Source organism: Prunus mume, linkage group LG4, assembly GCF_029339155.1.
Source record: "Prunus mume cultivar Tortuosa linkage group LG4, ASM2933915v1, whole genome shotgun sequence".
In the NCBI taxonomy this organism is placed as follows: Eukaryota; Viridiplantae; Streptophyta; class Magnoliopsida; order Rosales; family Rosaceae; genus Prunus; species Prunus mume.
Window position 1 is genome coordinate 14,700,717 of NC_142701.1, and position 25,680 is coordinate 14,726,396.

The following is a 25,680-nucleotide window of genomic DNA, read 5'->3' on the forward strand; positions in this document are numbered from 1 at the left end:
TGTTCTCGCAAATCACAAATTGATATATATTAAAATGACTAATTAAAAGTATTTTTTAAAAAAAATTATATATGCATGTCAAATTGTGATTGGCTTATAATGAATGAGGAAATGCTCATTATATGTAAGAAGCCAAAATATCTTATTCGTTTTTATGTATAAAATTTGAGTCGTACATAGTCTTGAATCTCACATAACTTCAATGGGGTTGTTGCTTGAGTGGTAGAACAATCTAATTAAAGAATGGCATGTATTTGAATTTGTTTATCAGCTTTATTTTTTAAAGACATGTCATTTTTTAGTTGGATTTCAATGTCATTCAATATTGTCACGTAAAATTTTATTTTTTCTAAGAAAGCAATTTTGGAAATGAATATCCACCAATGGACTAGCACTCTCCAGCCTTGAATTAGATCAACCATGCAGTGAATTGACACGAAACAAAAAATATACCTAAAAAGGAAATTGGGGGCATGGTTATTATTTTGGGAGAAATCAACCGTCCTTCCCAATCTCCTCTTCACTGTCAAACCTAACATTTTACATAAACAAACAAAAGGAATGTAAATGATCAAAAGAGATAGAGTCAGGGAATTGAAACTTTTTGGATGATAGCAAAAAGTTGATACTTTCTCCTCCGTCTATACTGGCTTTTTTCGGATGGTCCCGAAGTCATCTATTGAAGTCTCCTCAGCTCATAAAGATAAAAGGTGCGGATAGAACGTGGGTCTTGGACATCTGAATGTGACCAAAAGTCTTTGTTCTGATTTGGTACGTCACATTATTCAACAAGTTTTGGAGACTTTTCCTTTTATGTAGATTTTTTTACATATTAAGCAATTCTTGTTGTTAATAACAATCTTATTTTAAATCTTTTCATATACATATATATAGTGGCTATAACAAGAAAGTAAAACATGTATTGTAGTTTAGTTGAATTTGGATTGAGTCAAAATAAATCCTAAAATCGAGACTTGAAACTCCATATTATGAAAACGAAACTCTTGACCTCGACATGTCCCCTTGATACTTGAATTCTATTGTAGACATAAACCCTATATTCAAGATACTAGATTTTGATGTTTAAATTTGGGTCGGAGTTTGTTCCAAATATAAATTCGGTGTTTGGGGTTATCCGAGATTCTAACATCCAAGTTCAGTCTAATTCAATTATAATATGGGATACCAAAACAAAATATAACATTATTTAAACAATCCAATTTGGTAATATCATATTACAGATAACATTCTACAAAATTCTATGGAATTTAATATTGAATAAATCTCCTTAAATAACAATTCAATTCAATTCGATATTGTGTACCAAATGCAGTGATTTTAGCATATTTTTTTGGATTCAATTACCCAAACCATTATTCTTCGTGTATATTTGTCTCTCTCTCCATTTTTGTGGCGGGTCTCAAAGTCAAAACGAGGGTACCTTTCCATTGCAATGCAAATGGGAAAGCAAAGCACAAGAGAAAACCCAACCCAACTCAACTCAACCCAACCCTAAGGACAAACACAACAAAAACGTTTCACAAAAACATCAAGAGCCAAGAGTCAGTCTCAAAAGGCAGCAAAAAACCAAAATCACCAAAAAAATCTCTCTCAAAATCAATGTCCCCAAAACCCCACTCCCTCTCCCTCTCTCAGGCATGTCAATTCCAAACCCCTCCCTCCCTCTCTCTCTCTCTCTCTCTGTATTTGATACATTATCAAAGATGGCAAGCTTTATGTTATAAGAATCTACCAAGAAAAGTCTTGAATATTTTCTGGGAGTGTTTTTTGATTTTTTTCAGTACTAATAACTGCATTTGATTGAATATTTTTATCTTTGGGGGTTTTTATTTTTATGATACTGATAAGGAAAAGCATGGCATTTGAATCACAGTCTCTGAAGAAGGAGAAGAAGTACAGTGGGGTATTTGGGGATGTGTACAGTATGGCCATACTTCCCAAAGAGCTTGAGCTTGAGAAGGAATCCCACCCAAAATTCGAGCTCCGGTTTCAACTCCCTGACCTCACCCAACCCATAAGAGTAAGTCCCCCAATTTTTGGTTTCTTTTATTATCATTTTGAAGGGAAAGGTTTTGTTTTGTTTTATTTCATTATTGGTCTGTTTGGTTGCTGATAAAGTGGCATACAAGTAATGAAAATAGAGGAGGAAAAACAAAAAACAAAAACCCCATTAAGGAAAATTATCCCATTTCCTTTCAAGCTCTCAATCTCTCTCTCTGTGTATGCCTGAATGGGACATGCAATAAAAGTGAGGTTTTTTATTTTAATGTTTTATTGTTTTGTCTCTGCTTTGTTTCTGGGATTTGGATAAACAAAAACGAAATACAAAGGAGAGCTTTACTGAAAATGAAAAACCGCTTTTTTGAAAAGTTCAAATACTAAAAAGATGGAAGTTTTGGGATCAGTTACTCACATTAAATTTGGACATTGTTATCTCTGGGTAGTTTGGGCGTATTTTTAGAGGCCAAAAGAAAAGTAACATGCTATTTTGTCATTGGTATCACAAAAAGTGTGCCCTGATGTTCTTCAGGAATTCTCAAGGAGAAGAGAAGTTAGAGAGTTCCTTAGTGGAGCTTTAGCAGGGGCAATGACCAAAGCTGTTCTTGCTCCTCTTGAGACCATCAGGTTAGTTTTGCTATTTTACCAATGTTTAAAATTATCTCACTAGTAATTGCATTTGATACGTTATGTTTATATAAGCATATTAGCTTACATGCTGGAGTAAATATGTAAGTGAAGAAGTGCATAATTATCCAAAATTAATGGTCAACGCAACTTCTTATGTTCATTCAACAATTAAAGACCTGAAGACAACAATATTGTCTTTATTTAGCTTCCCTTGTTAATAGAGCACTATATATATATATATATATGTTCACATCCTTGACTTTTTCATTTCGAGTCAACATTAATTGCAATCAACAATCTCAGCCCAAAGGATATTGGTAATTGATTCCCAGAGATGGCTTTGCACCATCATGTTGTTGATCAGCCTAGCTTAGTTGTGTTGAATACACAAATAGTTCCCCATGTTTTAACCTTATTTTCAGTAAAGCCACAAGGTCTTGAGATTGTGATGGAGATGGACTTGTTTTAAGTCTGAATGTCTAATAATGGAAGAGATTTTGTATGCAGTTATGGTAATTTCATATTGTAGTGCTTAAACTAAGTTTATATGAGGATCTCTGAGGCACCTTGTATTAACTGTGAACAAATTCTTTTGCACCATGGATAATCCTCCACATTTGGTTGTTTTCTTTAATTTATTTGTTAGATTTTTCGACTTTAATCAAACATCTTTTAGCAATCATATAAAATTTTGCAGAATTCAGTAGAAAAGGATTTTAAGTACTATATAACTCTTGAAGACTATTCTTTAAGTGTTGATACATGATTCCCAATCTGTTGGATGTGATACGTGCAGGACTAGAATGGTAGTTGGTGTCGGATCTAGACACATTTCTGGCAGTTTCTTAGAGGTCATTGAGAAGCAGGGTTGGCAAGGACTGTGGGCTGGAAATGCAGTCAATATGATTCGCATAATCCCCACCCAAGCAATTGAGTTTGCAACATTTGAGTGTGTTAAGCGAGCAATGACCTCAAAACAAGAGAAATGGAAGCAGGCTGAATCCCATAAGGTGCAAATTGGCCCTGTAAGCTTGAACCTCTCTATCTCCTGGATTTCTCCTGTTGCTGTGGCTGGTGCTGCTGCCGGAGTTGTTAGCACACTTGTGTGTCATCCCCTTGAAGTTCTGAAGGTATTTATATCATGGGTAAACTTTTTGAGGATAGAAATTTAGTCCAGTCAGAAAGTTCTTTTGTTTTTTTATGGATACTAAGAAGTTCATTTTCCTCTCAATCATATATAAAGTTGCTTTCTGCTTTTCTGCTGCTCTGCTTCATCATGTCTGATGGCTATGTCACCCATCTTATCTTCCCTGTTTCATTTATATATGTGCTTTTCGTTTGTTCTCATGGAAATACATATTGTGGTTTTAACTTTTTATATATTTTTGGATTTAATTTCTACGTATAAGATTTCAGTGACGAACTGTAGATTCATTCATGGTATGTCACTTTTGCTTGGGTAGTTATTGTTTCTTTCTTCTAATTTCTTACAACAGGATCGGTTGACTGTGTCTCCTGAGGCATATCCTAGTTTAAGCATTGCAATCAGCAAGATTTATAAGGAGGGTGGGATTGGTGCATGCTATTCTGGTCTTTCACCTACACTGATTGGGATGCTTCCGTACAGTACTTGTTACTATTTCATGTATGAAAAAATGAAGAAATCCTACTGCCAAGCAAAGAATAAAGAGTCACTTAACCGTCCAGAGATGCTACTGGTTGGAGCTCTTGCAGGTGAAAATTTGGTCGCTGTTGCGTAAATTAAATTGAAAAGATAATTTGAACCCATTGTCTGTCTCCATTTTTTTTTATTAAAAAAAAAACCTTTAAAACGTTGTTTGAAGATTGATTAGTTTATGGACTTTATGGATGGTAACTCCTATTTCGGACCGATTTGCTAAAAGAATCTAAATATGTTTGAATTCATGCAGATTACTGAATCACTTTCCTATTTGTTTTTTGGTTTTTTAATTTTTATCTAGCAACATCATGACTTTTTATTTATCAGATTTACAAAACAATGACATGCATCTTCTTAGAAAGGTTGTTTAAATAAAGGTCTGATACAACCATCTGTTTAATTGTATGTAATTACTAATAAGAAGTATAGAAGAAGTTCTTTTGTTTTGTTGTTGGGCTATCTGTCCACTATTCGACAATGAAGTTGTATTTCACTGAATAAATTCTCTGATGACAGTCTGGTCTTCCACCTCTTAGACATTAAAAAAAGTGGAAGGAAGAAAATAACTGCAAAACTTAGGGAAGCACGAGAGAGAACAATATTACCTGTCAATTCTGTAACTGTTATGGGGAACTCTGAAACCTGGCTTTATTGTCCAATATTTTTTTTTTCTCTCGTTGGTCTTTGGCATCAGCATTATTGGATGGACATATTGTTGACTGATTATAGTATCATAACCTGATCACTTGTTCATGTGGATTCTCTAGGTTTTACGGCTAGCACAATCAGCTTTCCGTTGGAGGTGGCCAGGAAACGGCTGATGGTTGGAGCTTTGCAAGGTAAGTGCCCACCTCACATGGCAGCAGCACTCTCAGAAGTCATTCGAGAAGAAGGTTTGCTGGGACTCTACAGAGGGTGGGGGGCAAGCTGTTTAAAGGTCATGCCATCCTCTGGCATCACCTGGATGTTTTATGAAGCTTGGAAGGACATATTGCTTGTTCAGAGGAATTCCTTATAAGTTATAACAAACTCAAGCAAGATTTCACTTAGGATCATAGTTAAAACTCACATGGAGATCTCTACTGGTCTAAATTACCAGGTAGGAGGTGTTGACTAATTTGTTGAAGTGTCGTCTAGGTTATTTTACACAGGCCTAGTTTGGTTGGAAATTGGATCTTGACTCCCTTTAGTATTAAGTGTTTATTTTGATTTTTCGATTCTTTTCATTTGGGGTTGGTTTCCCCATGTTCTCTTTTTTTTTCCCTTTCTCCAAAGCCTTTGCGCTAGTGTTAAGTTTTGACCAACTGGCAGTTGCGCTTCAATTCTTTCTGTGCCAGACAAAGAACATGTACTGATAAATGATATATTTGTGTCCTTAAGATTCTTTTTCCTTATATATCTTCAAATTCATACCAATCAAAAGTGAAAAAGGAAAAATCAAATTTCAGGTTCTTTTTTAATTTTTATGAGTATTGAATAATTGTGAGGTGAAGAGTTGATGGAAATTTTGCCAATCTGCAATAGGCTTGATAAGATTAGTGTTCATAGCTTGCACTCTTTCTTCTTCTAAAGAACTTGTCGGCTGGATGTTTCTGTACGGATACTTCGAATTGCACCCAGTTTCTTTTCCTCACAATTTCCTAACCTTCCCATTCTGTCCTCATTGATTGTTAATTGATTGATTTCTTTTTAGCTAAAATAAAGTGAACATAATCATGGTGGTTCACACCATGGTTAGCTGGTCGTGTGTAAGTATGACAATTACTATTTTTTGTCAAATCAGAACTCTTTGTCTTTTTTTTAAATATTTTTTCTTCTAAAATGGAAATTATTCTTTAAAATGTACTGGACTATTTACCTTGACGAGGTCTCGTTTAGGAAATAAAATGAGATAAGGATGGAAATAACAAATTCAACTTTATGCTATCATGTTGTCATTCTCACTACAATAAATTAAGAAGTTAATATGAAAACATAATTCATGTTAACATGTCACGCGGTGTTACCGTCATACATAAAAAATAAAAAGAGGTTAAGGAATGAGGAAAAAATAACTTTTCTCTGTCCAAAAATTAAAATTTAGATATAAAACGAAAAATCTTTTTTTTTTTGGTGTGTGTTGTGATAAAATGTTACACTAAACTCAGCCATTTAATAAAAGTGAAAGTTCAAAAAGAAAAACGGTTTATGCCTTCAGCGGTCCAGATGATACTAAACCAACGGCCATTATGTTTCCAGCTAACAGTGGCATAAGATTAACGCCAAGATTTCACAAAATAAAATAATAACAACAATAAAAAAAAATCTTTTATAAGATTGTTAATTAGGGCGCAAGGAAAGGCCGGGAAACGAAAATATGACCGTTAGAGGGCTCACCGCCTTCAACCCTTATCCCTATATAATGGAAAAAGGAAACCCAACTCCACCAGGAAAAAGGAAAATCAGATTTCATAAACCCTCACACAAAGTCACGAGCTTTCAATCAACGCGTCAAATTTAAGCAATATAAAACCCTAAACGCTTTGCTTGCTTCAATTTCTCTTATATCGTCTTCTTCGTGGATCAGCCACTTCTCTGTTTCTTCAACATCAACCACTTCATCTCTTTTGCTCTTTTGCTCTTTACTCAGTTGATCGTTTTCTCTGTTTCTCCATTTGTTTTTGTCAAAACCCAGAAGCCAAAAGCTTTCATTTTGTTTTCACAAACTATAAGAACAATGGGTACATCGAAGAGGAAAAGAGAAGCCCAAAAGGAAGACGAACCAGGGCTTGTACAGAAAGAGAGAAGTTTGTCAATTCCTGAGTGTGAGTGGGTTCGAGGGCGGATGCTCGGCAAAGGCGGATTCGGGTCGGTTTATTTGGCCACTGCGAAAAAACCCAAGTTGGGTAGCGATGGTTTGCCAGCGATTATGGCGGTGAAATCAGGACGGGTCTCTAAATCGCCAGAGCTGCTCATGGAAAGGACACTTCTTAAAATTTTTGGCGACTGCCCTTTTGTTATCGACTGTTATGGATCAGATATGACTGCTGATGCTGAAAGTAAATGTACATACAATGTGTTCATGGAGTATGCTGATGGAGGAACGATGAGGGATTTGATAAAGAAATCCAGGGGTTGCGGGTTGCTTGAGCCCCAAGTAAGAAAGTATACAGGGTGTCTTCTGAAGGGGCTTCAGTACATTCATGTAAGGGGCTGTGTCCACTGTGATCTGAAGCCTGAAAATATATTGCTTGTGAGTAACAGTGATGGTGATTTTGTGCCCAAAATTGGGGACTTTGGACTGGCAAAGTTTGCTGTTTATAAGAAAAAGAGTCGCAAGGAACCTGCTTGTCAAGGCACTGCAATATATTTGTCACCAGAAGCCGTGCTTTATGGAAGTCAGGAGAAGCCTTCTGATATTTGGGCCTTGGGTTGTGTTGTGCTCGAGATGTTAACAGGGAGGTGGCCATGGGATTTGGAAGCCGGTGAGACACTTCAAGACCTACAGCTTCTGATTGCTTCAAAAGTTCCCACTGTTCCTGGCTGGCTATCAGAAGATGCTAAAGATTTCTTGCGAAAGTGCTTTGTGAGGAACCCTTCTGAGAGGTTGGAAGCTGCTAAGCTATTGAACCACCCTTTTGTGACCACCAAACTTGATGGGCTTGGAGAGGTCAAAGTTGAGCCATTAAAGAAGCAAGTCTCTGCAGTGCCATCCTCTGAGAATTGTGAAAAGGCAGAAGGTTCAAAACCTGGGCATGCAGAGGAGATTCTTCCCTTGGCAGTCCTGTACCCTGGGGACTCAAAACCTGTGATTCTTCCAACCACTGTGTGCCGAAAACCATCAAATTTTGGTATAACTGGTGCTGCTTAAAGCATTTACATGGATTAGTATGATACCTCATCATTCTGTATATTCTTTTCTTGGTGGCTGTACTGATTTCATTATTAATAGAGAGCTAGTTCCACTTTGATTTCTTTCTCTTGGTTCATTTTTCAAGTTTCTTCTTGTTTTACTCATGTTTGTACTTTGCATTTGATCCACTAGGTTTATATATGATTAGTAGTTTCCAAGTTGGGATTAAATCAAGTAAAAATGTTCATGCTTGCCCCAAAATTCAGGTCATTCTAACTTATAGGCAGCAATATTGAATTCATATATTTTCCCTTAATAAACATAGGGACAACAAGATGGACATCTCTTCTTTATTGTTCCCAAAGTACATTTTTGTTTTCGAAAGTTCCCGTTGTTCGTGGTAAATTAGATCACTGTTGAAGAAGCATGGTTTTTCCTTGGACTTTCATTTTTCCCATCTTTTTCTTTGTCATTTCCAGTCAGTAATAATTCTAATCAACAATCTCAGCTCAAAGGAAAATTGTAACAGATTCCTAGCTATGGATTTTTACCATCATTTTCTTGATCAATTTTGTGTGCAGTAAGGGTTGTAGTAAAAACTAAATACCAGCATTTGTTCAGGAATGGTTTGAATTATTCAACCATTTGTACCATAAAAATTGTATCTCTTGGTTAACAAAATTGTACCACCCCAAGAGCAGTCAGGCACAAAGTTGTATGTACACAGAAACTTTGAGTAGCCAGCCCGAAATACAACCGCACGAAAATACACAGAGATTCATTTTACACGGAGGTTACAGAAAACATATATAAGTTACATAGTATCCTGCTCTGCAGCATCTTTCTCGGCTAGATCATTCGTTCTTCTCAGAAAATCGAGACAAACATGAACTGATTGACTGATTGTTCTCAGCTAACATATAAAGGCAAAACAAGATTATCATGTTTCAGGAGCAGACATATTCTAGGAAAGTTATATATGTCATATGTGTGATGTTTAAAACAAAGATACAAGTCAGGCCAAAAAGGAAAATTTCCATGAATGCATTCAAATAGTGAAAGACTTTGCAAAAGCAAGTGGAAATCAAACAGTGGCTTGATAAGATTATTGTTTATAGCTTGCTTGCACCTTTTCTTCTTCTAAAGAACTTGTTGGCTGGAGCTTTCTTTCTTTACGGATACTTCTATTTTTACCCAGTTCTGTTTCTCACCACACCTATATCCTCACAAAAAAATTTCTGTTCTATCCTCATTGGTTGTTAATTGTTTGATTTCTTTTTAACTGAACATAAAGTGAACAACATAATCATGTTGGTTGACTTAGAAGGTCGTGTGTAAGTATGACAATTACAATTTTTTTTTTTGTGGTCAAATCAAAACTCTTTGGGTATTTTTTTAATTAGATTTTTTTTCTTCTAAAATGGAAATTATTCCTTGAAATTTACTAGGACTATTTACCTTGATGAGTTCGTTTAGGAAAGAAAATGAGATAGGGATGGAAATAACAAATTCAACTTTATTCTATCATGTTGTCATTCTCAATACAATAAATTAAGAAGTTAAGATGAGAATACAATTCATGTCAACATGTCACGTGGTATTACCGTCACACATAAAAAATTAAAAGAGAGGTTAATAAAGAGCGAAAGAAAACATAAAAGGGAAAATCATTTTTTGTGTTTGTCATAATAAAATGTGGGTGTAAATAAACTAAGCTCAGTCATTTAATAAAAGCGACGATAAAATAAAAAAAACAAGATTATGCTTTCAGCAGGTTAGATAATATTAAACCAACGGTCATGATGTTTCCAGCTAAGAGTGACCTAAGATTTCAAATTGGTAGCAGTCAGTCATTTATTACATTTCACAAAATAAAATTTTTTTATTTGATTTTTTTGTTGAGAGAATCTTTTAATTAGATTTGTTAATTGAAGCGCAAGGAAAGGCCGCGAAAGAAAATTTGACCGTTAGAACGCTTACCCCTACTACTCTCTCTCTCTCTCTCTCTCTCTCTCTCTCTCTCTCTCTCTCTATATATATATAATAGAAAGAGGAAACCCAGCACCACCAGGAAAAAGCAAACTCAGATTTCAAGAACCCTCACAAAAACTTTCACCGAGTCAAAATTGAGCAGAGAGAAAACCCTAAACGTTACGTTCGTTTCGATCTCTCTTCTCCGTATCAACGATATTGTCGTCTTCGCTGATCACCCACTTTCTCTGTTTCGTCTCTTTTTCTCTTACCCATTTCAATTTGATCGTTTTCTCCGAAATCACGAGCTTCAATCACCGCGTCAAAGTTACGCAGATAGAAAACCCTAAAACGTTCGCTTCGATCACTCTTCTTTGTTTCAATGATATCGTCTCCTTTGTTGATCACCCACTTCTCTGCTTCGTCTCTTTTTCTCTTACCCATTTGATCGTTTTCTCCGTTAATTTGTTTCTATCAGACCCAGAATCAAAAGCTTCAATTTTTGTTTCTACAAAATACCAAAAACAATGGGTTCTTTGAAGAGGAAAAGAGAAACCCAGAAGGAAGACGAACAAGGGCTTTTAGAGAAGAGTTTTTTACTTACTGGGTGTGGCTCGTGGGTTCGAGGGCGGAAGCTCGGCCAAGGCGGATTTGGGTCGGTTTACTTGGCCTCTGTGAAAAAACCCAAATTGGGTAGCGAGGGTTTTCCGGCGATCATGGCTGTGAAATCGGCATTGATGGTTGAATCGCTTGAGCTGATGATGGAAAAGTCACTTCTTCAAACGCTTCGTAGCAGCCCTTTTGTTATCAACTGTTATGGAGAAGATGTGACGGCTGGGTTTGGTCATAATTTGGTATACAACGTCTTCTTGGAGTATGCTGATGGAGGAACAGTGGGGGATTTGATAAAGCAATCTGGGGGCTCTGGGCTCTGTGAATTACAAGTGAGGAAATATACAGAGTCGATTTTGAAAGGGGTTCAGTACATTCATGAAATGGGTTTTGTGCACTGTGATTTGAAGCCTGAAAACATCTTACTTGTGACCTCTGGTTCTGGTTTTGTGCCCAAAATTGGGGACTTGGGACTGGCAAAGAGGGCTGTGAGCAAGCGTTCTTGCAGAGGCACTCCAATGTACTTATCTCCTGAAACTGTGCTCGATAGAATTCAGGAGAAGCCTTCTGATATTTGGGCATTGGGCTGTGTTGTGCTGAAGATGCTCACTGGGAGGCATCCATGGGATGCAAAAGCCGGCGTGAAACTTCATGACCTAAAGCCTCAGATTGCTTCTGGATTTCCTAACATTCCTGTTGGGTTATCAGAAGAGGCGAAAGATTTCTTGAAGAATTGCTTTATGAGGAACCCTTCAGAGAGACTCACAGCAGCTAAGCTATTGCGCCACCCCTTTGTGACGAAACTTGATGAGATTGGACAGGTTAAAGTTGAACCTATGAAGGAAGTTTCTTCAGTGTTATCTTCTGAGCACTGTGTTCTTGATTATGATAGTTTCATACCACTTGGAAGTTGGAGCTCTGAAGAGGCAGAGGAGGTGGAGCAACAGATTCTTCCTTTGGCCCTCATGTCCCCTAGAGATTCAACCCCTGTGATCCCAACCACTGGGTGCCAAAAGCCATCAGCTTTTCCTATAATGGGTGCAGCTTAGTTTATATTGTTTTGAAAGCCTTCCATGAATTGATGTAAGGCTTGATATGTATATTCTTTTCTTGGCAGCTGTATAGGTTTTATGTTAATACAGAGAGCTAATAGTTCCACTTTGATCTCTTTTCCTAATGTGTGTTGGTGTTACTGTTTTACTGATGTAGATTATCTCACCAATCATTGCATTTGACCCACTAGGTTTATATAAGATCAGTAGTTAATAAGTTGGGATGAAATCAGTAAAAAGTAAAATGTGCATGCTTGCCCCAAAATATAGCTGAATCTAACTTACCAAGCTCATTCTAAAGTTAAAGGCCTGTCGACAGCAATATTGGATGTATATCTTTTTTCTTAATCAGCATAGGGACAACAAGATGGACATCTTTTCTTCATTGTTCCCAAATTACCTTTTTTGTTTCCAAAATTATCTAAAATTAACTTGTTCATGGTAAAACAGAGCACTGTTAAACATAGATTTTCTTTGGACTTTCATTTTTCCGATTTTTCATTTCCAGTCGGTAAAAATTCTAATCAACTATGTCAACTCAAAGGTTGTAGCAAAAACTAATGACAGGCATTTATTCAGCAATGGTGTCTGTTTGTACAAATTTCCTCACGAGGATATTCGTCTAAGATTCCTTCGTCTTCTCCACTTCTCTTTCTCCCTGCAAAACAGATCGGGGTAAAGGACCACAGGTGTTGGCCAAAGGCCCTCCGATGCCTAAGTTAGGTAGGGTATTTCAAGGAAACCGGGTGGCGGAGCCGTGTGTGGTGGCGGAGCCTTGTGTCAGAGAGAGAAAAAGTGGTGGCTAGGGTTTGTGAGAAATAATTTCTGCAGAGTTTCAGTAGGAATTTAGACGTACCTTGACCTTTGTGCGTAGCCAAGTATTTATAATGGTCCGAGATTAGGGTTTCAGAGGAATAATTCCATAGATGGAAGGGAATTATTCCTCCCCTATTTGGAATTGATTTGATTAATTAGGGATTTGATTTATTATGGTAAATCAAATCCCTAATCGTGGTAGGTATCAGATCAAATCCTAATTTAATTAGGTAACTCCTCATTTAATTGGGAATTGGGAATTGAGGTAGGAATCAAATCAATTCCCAACTTAATTAGGTAATTCTCAATTTAATTGGGTAACTCCCAATTAAATTGAGTAACTCCCAATTAGGTTGAGTAATTCCCAATTAGGTCAAATAATCCCCAAATGGAAGGAATTATTTGACCTAGGGTATGATTTAATTCGGTTCCCACAGTGTCAATTATTCAACAGTTTGTATCATAAAATTGTATCTCTTGGTTAACAATATTGTACCACCCCAAGAGGGGTCATGCACAAAGTCGTATGTACACAGAAACTATGAATAGCTCGAAATACACCCACAAAAAAAAATACAGATTCATTGTACATGGAGGTTACAGAAAACATAAGCTACATAGTATCTTGCTCTGCAGCATCTTCCTCCGCTAGATCATTTGTTCTCCTCAGAAATCGAGACAAACATGCACTGATTGACTGACTGTTCTCAGCTAACATATAAAGGCAAAACAAGCATAATCCTGTTTCAGGAGCAGAGGAAAGTTATATATATGTGATGTTTAAAACAAAGATACAAGTCAGGCCAAAAAGGAAAATTTACATGAATGTATTCAAATAGTGAAAGACTTTGTATCAATAAAAAAAACAAAACAAAAACAAGTGGCAAATCAGACAGTGGCTTCTGAATCTGACAAAACAACACATAAGTTGCCACCCTGATTTTTATCTTAAAAGACCAAACTACGAAAACAATCTCAGCTACGAAGAGGTAACAGATTTAAGCAAAAAACATACCAGCATAGGCAACTGTAAGACCTGAAACCAACCGTCCCAAAGCTGAAAGCATGTAAAGACAAAACACCACCTGGAGAAAGATTTAAATGAGAAGTTATTGGGTTAGCTGTCTGCAAGAACTACTTATGATTAACAAATTTGCAAACTTTATTCTATGTGATAACATGTTATCACGATACTGATAAGCTACATCTGCAACCATCACAACCAATAGGAAAATAAAAATCAATTTGATAGACTAGCACAGAAGCAGACTGCTTTAATAACACATGATGGCCTGTCAGCCAAAGGACCTGCCATGGGACCGCAAGATGTCTTTACTCAGGTCAAAAGTTTCATGATTACAATTTAGAGTTTATAGCTAGAAAAATATAGTGAGGGCTGTCTGTACTCAGTGCAAAAAGTTAATTTTCTACTATAGCAAAGCTACAAATCAGCTACAAAGATATTTTTTATTATCTTGTGGACTGTTATCACAAGTACATTTTAGCTTCCATTCTATTCTTCTAAAATACTATGCAGTAGAAGAGAAGGTGCATTATGGAGTGCCCTCGAAGTGGCATCCAAGCCTTGCCAGTGAAAAAGACAAATGCAAGCATGAAACACATGTGGACGCATAACAACATGCATATGGAGCTCAATACCAAAAGAAATCCAAATTTCTACAATATCAAAGTTCAAAATATGTCCTGACTTGGGCCACTTTATAATTCTTAAGACATGTATTAGCACCTCTCCTTGATACTTAAAGCTCGCAGCAGCTTATGTCTACATGTTAGCCGCTGAAAATTTTCATCCATAGCCACCAAGTAACAGAGACTCTGCAAAAGCTTGATACCAAAACAAAAATCCATTGCAGTCATCAAGCATTATTACCTTGAAAAACAACCTCTTGTCGTGCCCGGTGGCTGCAACCCTCAATACAGACTCAGCTGCTCCTATGGTATTGGCTAACCATGCAACAATGCTATTAGCAGTGTCCTGCGAAATCTGCCACTCGAGTGGATCGACGGGTACCCTAGTCAACAATAAAACTAGATACTTCAACACAAAGATCACCATTCACCACTACAATCGTATCAAATCTATAAATTCATAATATGACACAGAAACCGCTTATCAAATAATACCATTCACACAATTATAATTTGAAACAAAGAACCACAAATTCTCAGTTCATCTATCTTGGTAACAACTCCAATTTTTCTTCAATCCCCCATAACCTATTTCAATTCCAATGCATCCATTCAAGACAACCCTACAGAGTAAAAGAGCCTATCAAAATCTAAACAAAACCCAATTCTCAAAATCATTCACAATCAAACTCAATTAAAGCACAAAAAATTTGCATTCAATTTTCAACCATTATCAGATAAAACCAAACTCCAAATTGACCCAATAACAAGACTTTAGAAACCCAAATTCCTCAAAACCCAGAAAAATAAACCAAAAACAGAAAGAAAAGCAGTCGTTTTCCCGCATTTTCTGGGCAGACAAAACAAGGGCGCAAAGGAAAATGAGAAATTTGGACTTACGAGATGTTCATCTGGCGAAAGAGAAGGCCGAGAATGGCAAGCGAACAGAGGAGGACGATGAGGACATCGGAGACAAGAGAGACGAGGCTGGAGTTGCGATGCGCACAGTGGTAATAGACTAAGCTACCGCAAATCAACACTATCACCGGCTTCCCTACTTCTGATCGATAATCCATTTCTTTGATATCTTCATGCTCATTGAGGTTTCTATTGTCCTCTTGTTTTTGAATCTCCTCTTTAATTTTTTTTTTCCTTTTTTTAAAATTCCCTGTGGTCAAAATTTTGACTCTACCAAATTAATTGTTCTTTTAATTTTGGAGTTAGACCAAATGACTTTCTTTTTACCAATTAACATTTTTCACTGCTTATTTAAGTTTAAGTTTAGGGAGCTGATTTTCTCACTCCTCTTTTGTCCACTAAAACACTTTGTGCATGTTTACGTATCAGTAATGGGTATGAGAGGAAAGGGAATGATTTTCATTCTTGACTTCCCCTGCGTTTACTTGCAATCAGGAATGAAAACATAAGTGGGCCCCACCTCAAAATTCTTAATCACATTATCTCAAAACTAGGTATCAGATCAACTAGGGGGAGTAGTCGATACGATTCTCATTCCTATTTTCTCTTAATAACTTCCAAAAATACCATTTCCACTTTACCATAATTCTAAAATTAATTTGGATTCTAATTCATGCAAATTAGTAAACAATAACAATGGGAATCAATCCCATTCCTTAGTTAATTCCGTATGTTTAGTAAACAACTTAATGAGAATAATTATTCTCATACCAATTCAGTAGTTCCCCGATTCCTAAATTCTCTGATTCCTTACTTTCTGCATTCTTGATACATAAACATGCCCTCCATTTGTTAAAAATTGTATGTTCTCACTCATCTTTTGTCCGCTTACACTTTTTTTTTTATATTATATTAAAAACTATTAAAAACCAAAATGGAGTGTAAATGGACAAAAAGAGTAAAAATCACTACCCTAAGTTTATCCAGAAATTAATGAAAAAGGACCCTTAAATTGATTCACAATTTTTTTTACAACCCTTATTTACATGTTTATGATCTTTGATGTCATTTATGGTAGTTTTCAATTAAAAACCTCATCACTGAAAACATGATTTGCATTTTGGAGAGCTCTTTGTTTGACTTGGGCCTCTGGATTTATTTGTATCCCCAAAAAGAAAACCACAATTTGTAAGGTTTTTTTTCTTTTCTTTGTCGTCAAATGTGGAGGCTTTTCTTTTGACCATTGACAAAGTCTTTCTTCTACAACACTTGAGAAATTTCACATGACATACCATAACTTTTTACATCATATTACAAATCAATGCAATTTTTCTGTCGTTCCAAATTCACACACTACGAAATAGGCCCTACGCAGTACACGTAGGCCGGCCAGACATGAATACTTATTTCTTACATTGCTTTACATGGATGTATTATATCTGACTGTACATGTACAATTTGAAAATACACAATACATTTACATACTTGGAAATATCAAACAAGCTTCTAGCATCTGTCTTTTGGCTCTTCTTCTTGCAAAGAGGACATGGTAGCTGATCTTGAGTTCTCTTACTTGCATATAGTTTCTTGAGTTTTTAATAAATCACCAGAAATGTAACCTTCTCTCAAGAATAGCACTCTTTATAGAACTTCTAAATGATGGAAAAAGAAAGGAGACGTAAGACCTTCAGTCTGGTGCGTAGGCCCGATGTTTCCTACTCTTTAATTCTATAGAAGGTGATATTCCTGAAACGAATATGTATATCTTTTGCTGGTTTTGTTAAAAACACCAGTTTCTAATGTAATGCTTCTGCCTTCTGCAACTGTCAAGAACAACCCTTGGGGCCAAATGGATTAAACCCTATGCCCCCTCAGCTTCTGAGGTTTGGCCATCTGCATTAAAAATCAGTATCCAAATAGAATAATTAAAACAAAGAAACAAAGCAATTCTTTAAGCCTGTATAACAGTTGCACAGCCCGAGGGCACGTTCAGGTTAGATAATGACAGATTAAGAAGCCACATAAAAGACAACCAGCCTTCTATTAGATGCAGATAAAGTGGAAAGTGCTCATAACTATGTGCACAAATTGAAAATGGAAAACAGACGCACCTTCACCAGATAGCTGTTCAAACCGAACAACTATGTGTTTCCCGTATGTATATTTTTTCAGAGCATCTATATGAACTCTTATAAGATTGAGCAGTGTTTCCCGCTGTCTATCATTGCTTGTTTCAAGAACCTTCTGAACCACATAATTGGCAAATTGGTCCTTCATCATTGGCTGGAATATAAAATCAAATAACATAACTCAGTAAGCAGAAAACAACCTTTAACCAGCATTCAAAATCAACACTTCCAAAGAAATTATTTGGACTCTACAACGCTCCTCGTGTTATTTAAATAGGAAAGCTTTTTGAAAATTGTTTGGAACCAAAGGAAATCCACCCATATGGAAATGAAGTCTTCAGTTCAACTTGTAATATCAAATTGTATAACTGGATGTTTCCTAATTGGCTCATATTTCACACTATATATTATGCTGCCTTGGAGCCAAATGCTGGTCAATACCTACCAACTTTATTTTCATAGGTAAAGAATAAAAATCTGAATATATGGGATAACATATCATATGCGCTTTGGCTTGACTTACCAACAGACTATCATTTTCCTCCATTTGCCCAATGATTTCCTCAATCAAGAGCTCCCGCTCAGCAACATCACCATGTTCCAGACACTTTTCAACAACATTTGATGCATATTTATGCTGACTCAATTGTACAATTTTCCCAATCAACTTGCTGATAATTTGGCTTCTTTCATAGGGCTTTCCCCTTTCCAAAACATGCTGCAAGCAGTATGATCCATAATTATATTTCATTCAATTAGAAATAACAGAGACTTGGGCAATGAAATCACACATGAAGAAGCAATTTATAAATATATATATTGACCCGCCTAAACCCTCAGTCATAATGCTAATGATACCAGGCCAGATGATTTCTTTAAAAGCTTGACACTACCATTAAACCATTTCAGGTATCTGAAAGAAAGTCATATTTATGTAGCAGCTCACAAGTTAGTTCAGATTAAAAGAACCACTTTGATTGTATCAAGAATTTTACCATTGAGCAACATTTCCAAAACTCTAGAACACTCTGGTCATTTTCCAAGTGCTAAGAGAACATAAAGAAAATTAAGAATAACATTGAACTAGAAACACAATCAAATTAGGGTTACGGTATTAGCGGACAAAGAAACAATCCCTTCAAGCACCCCTCCGTTAGCAAACAACAGAATTGAGGAATGAAATAGTTAAGTGAGGCTAGATAAAAACAACAGAGAGCACAAAGTAAAGACACCAACCTGGGTAACATAATTCCCATATTGGTCTTGAGCAAGAGCGTAAGTAGATTCTAAGATTTCATCAACTATAGATTGACTTTGAATGTCATCTGAACAATGCTCCAAAACTCTCTATCAAGTAAAAGTGTATTGTTTCAAAATGCGATACACATAATCTAATTGGAGACTTCACAATGGAAAACTGTGTGCCATTACCTGTATGACGCGACAACCATAGGGATGAGTAGAAAGTGTGGAAACTTGGCCTCGAAAAGCAGAAATGATAAATCCAATTTTCTCTGTGGGAATGCATTCTATACACTTCTGTATTACATGATTTCCATTTTGATCACGTACACATTTCAGAACATGTCCATCAAGCTCATGCACAAGTTGTGTTTTCTGGTCAAGCTCAATAACTTCAAGAGCCTAAAATAAAGCATCCAACACAGAATCCAGATATGTAAAACATAAGGACAAGTTTTTAAGATTCATAAATTCTAAAGAAGTTATGAGGGAAGAAACATGTGTAACAAGGCTTCCAGATTTACATCCTCAGTATATACTTAAGAAAAATGTTGATGAAGCCAATTTGCAAGCCCTAAAAAAGTATATCATTGACAATAATGATAATTTTGATCCTTTAGCAGGTGTAATTGCCTAATAATCAATAATCAGACTACATATGAATAACCATGAAATATTTTCAAAGTTCACATGAATTTGATCCAACCACTAGCATACACAACTTTATGATGCTCAGGTCGGGTGTACTATAATGTAGTTTATATATCTAATCACGATGAAACTCAATGCAAGAGATTAAGTCAAAGATACTTCAAAAATCAGACAAAGCTTTAATTAATTAATTCCAACAATGGTTCCTGTAGTTAAAGGTGTTTGAGTGCAACAGAACCATTGTTTAAATTTGCATCACCTCAAGGGCATGTATGTGAATTAAATTGATCGGAAAGGATAAAAGATAATCTCTCCATATTCTCTTCATCAGCTGATCAATGTGTCATTTTTAAGAGAGGATTTTTATAGAGTCTGAAAGTTACTTCGAAAAAACCTATTTTGGAACCGCTCTCCCCCTTGCGGTGTAAAATTTTCTATTAATATTGCATCCCTGGGAAAAAATAAAAAATAAAAAATATTTGTCCTATTGACATGTAATGTAACGACTATGAAAGTCTCAATAAGTTCCATTCTTCGCTCTGAGATAAAATGAACTCATAAAATATACATAAGCAGAAGATAGAATGATTGCTGGAATTAAGACAACATATTTATTATGAAAATCAAATTTCAGCATACCTTTTGGATTACACGACAACCATACATCTGCAAACTTAAAGGCAACATTTGTCCAGCAAGTTGATCTGCAAGCTCCTTTTTCTCCTCGGCACTCCCATATTCAAAAAACTGTAACAGAAAAAATAACTGTACAATGTTAATAGGCCATCCTCAGAGTTCACAAGTCCATAAAGTTGATAAGTGATCCAACAAAGAAGCAATTAGGCAGACACAAATTATGAATTCATACCTTCTGAATAACATAATTCCCAAATACATCCGTCATTAGTTTTGAAGCACGTGGAAGAATTTCTTTGAAAACTGATGCCTTGTCTTCGGCAGTGCAGTATTCTAGCTTCTGCTGAATAAATCTACTCCCATGTTGATCAACACTAAAGTTGTATACAAACATAAAAAAAATTATAACTAATAGTACAACCAGAATAAAGGAACAACAAACTTAGTATGGAGCAAACAATACCTGAACTCAACAATGCGCCCTGCTATATCAGAAAGTTCAAACTTACGGGGATTACTAGTTTTCAGTTCTTCGAGAAAAGAATGTCTTTTAGGGTCATCCGAGCTGAAGCTTCTCGGCCCTTGCCATCCAGAATATACTCCACTAATCGAACCTTGAGGAAACCTGATTTCATTTTTCCGACCAAGATGATTTGTTCTACCCATTGGAGATGATGGCAATATTGGACTACCAAGAGGCGAGGCTGGAAACTGTGTCATTATAGGCATGGTAGAATTATTTCCATAGTAACCACTACCATTGATTCCCACTTTTCTTGGACTTGGAATGCCCAGATTACCAATACTTGAAGACTGAAAATTTTGGTCACCCGTATAAGCAGTACTATATAGTTCTTGCTGTGAAAGCTGGCCACCAATACCCCTTGATGCCAAGTGACCATATTGACTTGAGGCACCATATGCATCCTCCAAAGGGCGTGGATAGTATTGCATATTTAGGGGATCCAAAAAAGGTGGCTGGAGCATTGGCCCATGTTGCCCATAAAATCTACTTGGGTGTTGCATATCACCTCCATGGGGAATTCTCTCCCCTCTTGAAACATCAGCAGTTCGACCATTAAAGCTTGGCCCCGAAGTAGCATCAAAAGGCATAGGAAAGGAACCATGGGAAGCATACCCAGGCATATATGAAGGAAGAAATGTAGAACCTAAAGCATATCCACCGGCGCCATATTGTGCAGGAAATATACCAGATGGCTGATAATTCGGGTAGAATGGATTTCCTGAAGTCATATATGCTGCTGTTGTAGCGTACAAGGGAGGTGTGAATCCAGGTGAGTGCAATGAGGGTTGTATATCAATAGAAGAGAACTTTGGATAGCCATGGGGAAGATTTTCCATTCCACTTTGCAAATGATTCATTCCTTGTGAAACTAATTGAGTCTGAACCCCCTGACGTTGATATGGAACACTTTGTTGCGTAGAAAACTGGTCTTGTGGCACATACCTCCCATAAGATTGTTTCTCATTTTGCTTGTTGATATCAACATTAGATGCTCTCACCCTGGAAAGATCCAACCCAAGCTCACCGCTAATTGATGCATTATTCCCCAACCCATCATCATGCTCAATATTAGATTCATCTTGCTGTAGGTTCCCTGTAGCATCACGATGTTGAATACTTGGGGAGGTGGTAGCCAAAGGAACATCATTTGGTATGTACCCTACAGCATGCGCATCCAGGGAACTTGTATCTGAACAATCATTTGTAGACCCTGAATTTGGTTCTGGTAATTTTGACTTGTTGAGAGAAGAAGCATTTGGTGAAATCGAATGTACATCAGTATCAGTTTGTTCATCTGTTGTTCCAAGACTGGATGGGAGAGATTGATTATATACAGGAGATGGAGTTCGGGGGAAGTCTTGCTAAAAAACCACCAAGAAAATGAAAAACGTGAGCCATGGCAACACATACTGGAAAACTAGAGCTACTACATTAAGAAAAAATCTTGTAAACCACTTATTGGCCAAAGGAGCTAATAATAAACAACTACCACATAACAATTCTGAACTATATGATTACTCATGATTCCAAAACTAGTACACACTACAAAGTATAAACTGATAAATGATTTTATGCACAACTTATCTTCAACAACAAAAAAGGGAGGGTGTGTTAGAAGGGAAATATGGTAATACTTCTAAATGCATGAAGCAAAAACTAAAAACAAGAGAGTTAAACATTGTTAAGCACAGCTAAGCCAAATTATTGTTGATTAAAATTTTAGATGCTAAACCACTAACTTTAATTCCTATACCTGTATGAGATCCACTAAACTCTTATTATAACTTGCCAAAGAAGCCGTGTTCTTGACAGGCATTACTGCACCACTATTTTCTGCCAGGTTATCTTTAGATATTGTGGCCAAAGGAGCTAATAATAAACAACTACCACATAACAATTCTGAACTATATGATTACTCATGATTCCAAAACTAGTACACACTACAAAGTATAAACTGATAAATGATTTTATGCACAACTTATCTTCAACAACAAAAAAGGGAGGGTGTGTTAGAAGGGAAATATGGTAATACTTCTAAATGCATGAAGCAAAAACTAAAAACAAGAGAGTTAAACATTGTTAAGCACAGCTAAGCCAAATTATTGTTGATTAAAATTTTAGATGCTAAACCACTAACTTTAATTCCTATACCTGTATGAGATCCACTAAACTCTTATTATAACTTGCCAAAGAAGCCGTGTTCTTGACAGGCATTACTGCACCACTATTTTCTGCCAGGTTATCTTTAGATATTGTGGCTGACCTAGCATCAGTAGGGTCCTCCTTATGAGTGGGAAGAGAACCTTGAGAAAGATGCAAGGATCCATTGCTGCTGTCATCTAAAGAAGGCAATTTCCTATTGGTGCCTAAGCCCCCAATTTGACGGACCATGTGATGATTCTCCCGTAAGATAAGTGGTGGAGGAAGACTTGCATTCAAGTTCATATTCGATAAATAATATGCCAAATAAGCTGGGTCTGAACGCAGATGTTCCTCAAACTCAACATTATTAACTATGCTGCTTAAATTAGTCGAGCTTGTTCCCATACTGGAGTTATGTTGACTTAACAGGTTTTCAATAGAGGAAAAGGAACCTTCCATACTTGGTGGAGCACTACCACTTCGATTAGGTATATCTTCAGCTCTATCTCTCCGAAAACTTCGCCCCTTCGAAATGCAGCTCGAATCCTCTGCTGCCATACTTATCAATGGAGATCCAAATGTTGCAGCATCCTTAGATGAAGGCCACTTTTTGCCTCTGCTGCTTTCCACCATTCTCGTGAGGCCCTCCGTGGCCATCCTAACCGAACAATGATGGTTTTTATTTATCAACAATTACCTTCACAAATTATTTGGCAGCATATCCAAGCCATATTAAGCTCCTTTCAACAGTACACAGTTGCAAGTAATAATTTGATCCAAGCAGGTAGCACACTCACAGAACCTGAATAATGTACCCGTAACAAGAAGGCCCTGCATATAGAACATAATTCGTACGAATTAACCACATCATGTCCCTTATGTATTCAGGTTCATATAGAGAGATTGAAAATGAAAAATATGTTGAGAAATCTGAGCCGAAAAAAATAAATAGTTCCACATTGTTAACTTCAGCACAGACCACGTTGACAAACCCACAACAAATTCAGAAATAACTGTCTGAGTCTCTCATGAAAAAACTATCACATATCTAGTATGCAGACAGTAACCAATCTATCAAATAGAAAAGGAGAGCTAAGAGTATTGAAACATAGGTAAATCCTTTCACATTCTCCTTTACAAATTGTAAGAATCCCATTGCAGCCGATAAATGAACTTCCACCCACTACAACACTTAATTGCCTACGTGTTGACCAGAATATCAGTTTAGGTGTATAAAACTACATGAGAAACTTGGTTATTTATGGTTTCCTTAAAAAATTAGCCCTTTAACACTTATTTAATTTTGTTTTGGGCCATACATCACGCTACAAACTTTTTCTCATCCACAACGTATGTCCTAATAATGAGTCACTGTACCAAAGTATACATGTACTGGAAAATTTACTTAGTATCTCAATTAGCATTGATGTTCTACTCATGCAATCTTGTGGGAATGACGATAAATACAAAAATTACTCATGTAAGAATAATGTTATCTGCAGAACCATTTCTGATGCTGATACCTATTACTTATATGGAAAATATAGTTCTGATTCAGATACATTAAACTGCCTCTCACTTAAATGCTCTCTACTGCGTATAGTTCTTATATTGTGTTCGAATTGACCTATTGCCATATGTGAACCATAGTTACTACCAAATTACATTTGATTGTGTATAACTGCTGTAGCTGTTCATATAGCTTCTACTGTCTCCCATGCATTTGCTTTACACTCTAATACAGTACACCACTAGTGTTTTAGCTTCCCAACCTTAAAGGATGGTCAATTCATGAAATGAAACTACCCTTAAACGCATTTCTTTCTAAAATCAATTCATATGCCACAATTACAACAAAGTAACCTTACGATCACAACCACTTAAACAAAACTTGTAACAGTAATTTCGAAAGCAAAATTCAAAAAAATAAACAAAACCCACTAAGCCTATACTCATTTACACCCTCTATAAATAGAATTTGAAGAATATTCCCAGTACAAACAATCCCAAAAGACAAATGATAATAAATAGCAGAAATAAGTTCACAAAACAAAAGTATAAGCCAAAACGAAAGCATAAACTTGCACATGTTTGAACAACAGGAAGGGTATTAGAACCATCAGAAACAAGCAGAGCATGAGAATTTTGAGAACTAATGCTAAGAATTTGAGCAGAAAAGGATTGAAAGTCTCACCAGGTAATGGCAGCACTTCTTCAAAGTCTGAAATTTTGGATGAACAGAACACAAAGCTCAAGCCTTTTTAAAGCTCTGAAAGATACGTGGAATTACTAAGAAGGGGAGCTTAAGAGAGAGAAAGTCTTACAAAGAAAGTGCTTGAGACTTGAGAAACAGAGAGCTTCTTTGTTTGAGAAATACAAGAATGTTGCTTGCATAACATTCTCATTTCTCAGGGTTTGAAGCTTTTAATATTAAAATGCTTTTGACAGTTTAAATAAGTAGAGTTTTATTCTGGAAATATATGTACAATAAATGACATAAATGCCATCGATGCTTAGCCTTAATCTGGTATTTTGGATGCTGTGTGTATGGATAATTATGTCCATAGATGGGGACACGTGGGACTTCAAGGTTTGCCCCAAATAAAGTTCTCAAACACGTGGCTTCCTGGCTATTGTTGACATTAGTTAGGTCTTCCAAAACGTGAGGCAGTGTTTGGATGAATTTGTATATGTCAAGGAATGGAATTTACTTGAATTTGGGTTCAAGCCTCTTGGGAAGTTCAACACCATTTCTTTGCACTTTCTTCAAGCTTGACTTCCAGTACGAATTGAAGCAACAATTGTATTGGTTTTCCATGCCTATGTGGCTAATAAATGAAGTAGTTCAAAACTCAAGTTCTATTTTGAAATACTACTAAAATTTAATGATGTAAATAATCTTGTAAATTCGGAGCGAGCAGTTCTGCTCCTAGTAATAAAGAATTTCAAACCCGCAGACACGACAAGAGTTCAAACTCTCGACATTTTCTTTGTTTGAATACAAATCTCATGTAATAAAGAATTTCATATTCACATTCATGATGAGTTCGACTCTCGACTTTTTCCTTTTTGAATAAGAAAGGGTATAGAGTTGGTTCAAGGAGAGTTGATATGAAAGTCATAGAAAATTCACTTGTGAAAAGGAGGCAGTAGGTGACTTAATTGTCACGAAC

At 36.4% G+C, this 25,680-nt stretch overlaps 6 protein-coding genes across 8 annotated transcripts; 3 read left to right on the forward strand and 3 right to left on the reverse strand.

Annotated features, from left to right (window-relative positions):
• Positions 1–1,455: 1,455 nt before the first annotated feature.
• On the forward strand, positions 1,456–5,767 carry LOC103327440 (Mitochondrial substrate carrier family protein). 3 transcript variants are annotated; one of them, XM_008229780.3, is made up of 6 exons: positions 1,456–1,656; positions 1,895–2,041; positions 2,552–2,646; positions 3,446–3,779; positions 4,146–4,383; positions 5,098–5,767. In XM_008229780.3, the coding sequence occupies exons 1-6, from the start codon at positions 1,621–1,623 to the stop codon at positions 5,346–5,348; spliced, it is 1,101 nt and encodes a 366-aa protein (XP_008228002.1). In that variant the 5' UTR covers positions 1,456–1,620; the 3' UTR covers positions 5,349–5,767. The 3 variants fall into 3 exon arrangements, with proteins under 3 accessions (XP_008228002.1, XP_008228001.1, XP_088906814.1); XM_008229779.3 differs by lacking the exon at positions 1,456–1,656 and having other exon boundaries at positions 1,659–2,041; XM_089050688.1 differs by lacking the exon at positions 1,456–1,656 and having other exon boundaries at positions 1,917–2,041; positions 2,532–2,646.
• A 1,045-nt stretch (positions 5,768–6,812) lies between these two features.
• Positions 6,813–8,284, forward strand: LOC103327511 (mitogen-activated protein kinase kinase kinase 20-like). Its single transcript, XM_008229846.2, has one exon. The coding sequence runs from the start codon at positions 7,047–7,049 to the stop codon at positions 8,178–8,180; it is 1,134 nt and encodes a 377-aa protein (XP_008228068.2). The 5' UTR covers positions 6,813–7,046; the 3' UTR covers positions 8,181–8,284.
• A 1,740-nt stretch (positions 8,285–10,024) lies between these two features.
• LOC103327510 (mitogen-activated protein kinase kinase kinase 20-like) lies at positions 10,025–11,922 on the forward strand. Its single transcript, XM_008229845.3, has one exon. It carries the CDS (start codon positions 10,661–10,663, stop codon positions 11,792–11,794), a length of 1,134 nt encoding a protein of 377 aa, XP_008228067.2. The 5' UTR covers positions 10,025–10,660; the 3' UTR covers positions 11,795–11,922.
• Positions 11,923–13,056: 1,134 nt separating this feature from the next.
• LOC103327439 (reticulon-like protein B22) lies at positions 13,057–15,401 on the reverse strand. The gene is made up of 4 exons (XM_008229778.3): positions 15,164–15,401; positions 14,505–14,646; positions 13,629–13,698; positions 13,057–13,354 (listed from the first exon to the last, which is right to left on the reverse strand). The coding sequence occupies exons 1-4, from the start codon at positions 15,337–15,339 to the stop codon at positions 13,227–13,229; spliced, it is 516 nt and encodes a 171-aa protein (XP_008228000.1). The 5' UTR covers positions 15,340–15,401; the 3' UTR covers positions 13,057–13,226.
• Positions 15,402–16,450: 1,049 nt separating this feature from the next.
• On the reverse strand, positions 16,451–22,221 carry LOC103327438 (pumilio homolog 5). Its single transcript, XM_089050858.1, has 9 exons — positions 22,119–22,221; positions 20,303–21,726; positions 20,072–20,213; positions 19,843–19,950; positions 18,742–18,954; positions 18,547–18,657; positions 17,834–18,028; positions 17,293–17,464; positions 16,451–17,074 (listed from the first exon to the last, which is right to left on the reverse strand). The coding sequence occupies exons 1-9, from the start codon at positions 22,179–22,181 to the stop codon at positions 17,043–17,045; spliced, it is 2,460 nt and encodes an 819-aa protein (XP_088906984.1). The 5' UTR covers positions 22,182–22,221; the 3' UTR covers positions 16,451–17,042.
• Positions 22,222–22,491: 270 nt separating this feature from the next.
• Positions 22,492–24,910, reverse strand: LOC148917975 (pumilio homolog 5-like). Its single transcript, XM_089050859.1, has 2 exons — positions 24,702–24,910; positions 22,492–23,338 (listed from the first exon to the last, which is right to left on the reverse strand). The coding sequence occupies exon 2, from the start codon at positions 23,162–23,164 to the stop codon at positions 22,511–22,513; it is 654 nt and encodes a 217-aa protein (XP_088906985.1). The 5' UTR covers positions 23,165–23,338; positions 24,702–24,910; the 3' UTR covers positions 22,492–22,510.
• Positions 24,911–25,680: the final 770 nt, after the last annotated feature.

Coding starts and splice junctions, on each gene's coding strand:
- LOC103327440 (XM_008229779.3), top strand. CDS start 1,856: ATGATACTGATAAGGAAAAGCATGGCATTTGAATCACAGTCTCTGAAG. Junction 2,042..2,551: donor ACCTCACCCAACCCATAAGA/GTAAGTCCCCCA, acceptor GATGTTCTTCAG/GAATTCTCAAGGAGAAGAGA. Junction 4,384..5,097: donor ACTGGTTGGAGCTCTTGCAG/GTGAAAATTTGG, acceptor TGGATTCTCTAG/GTTTTACGGCTAGCACAATC.
- LOC103327511 (XM_008229846.2), top strand. CDS start 7,047: ATGGGTACATCGAAGAGGAAAAGAGAAGCCCAAAAGGAAGACGAACCA.
- LOC103327510 (XM_008229845.3), top strand. CDS start 10,661: ATGGGTTCTTTGAAGAGGAAAAGAGAAACCCAGAAGGAAGACGAACAA.
- LOC103327439 (XM_008229778.3), bottom strand. CDS start 15,339: ATGGATTATCGATCAGAAGTAGGGAAGCCGGTGATAGTGTTGATTTGC. Junction 14,647..15,163: donor TTTCGCCAGATGAACATCTC/GTAAGTCCAAAT, acceptor ATTGTTGACTAG/GGTACCCGTCGATCCACTCG. Junction 13,355..13,628: donor TCTTACAGTTGCCTATGCTG/GTATGTTTTTTG, acceptor CTCCTGAAACAG/GATTATGCTTGTTTTGCCTT.
- LOC103327438 (XM_089050858.1), bottom strand. CDS start 22,181: ATGCCTGTCAAGAACACGGCTTCTTTGGCAAGTTATAATAAGAGTTTA. Junction 18,955..19,842: donor GTTGTCGTGTAATCCAAAAG/GTATGCTGAAAT, acceptor GCTTTATTTTAG/GCTCTTGAAGTTATTGAGCT. Junction 17,465..17,833: donor AGGAAAATGATAGTCTGTTG/GTAAGTCAAGCC, acceptor TTTATATTCCAG/CCAATGATGAAGGACCAATT.
- LOC148917975 (XM_089050859.1), bottom strand. CDS start 23,164: ATGGCCACGGAGGGCCTCACGAGAATGGTGGAAAGCAGCAGAGGCAAA.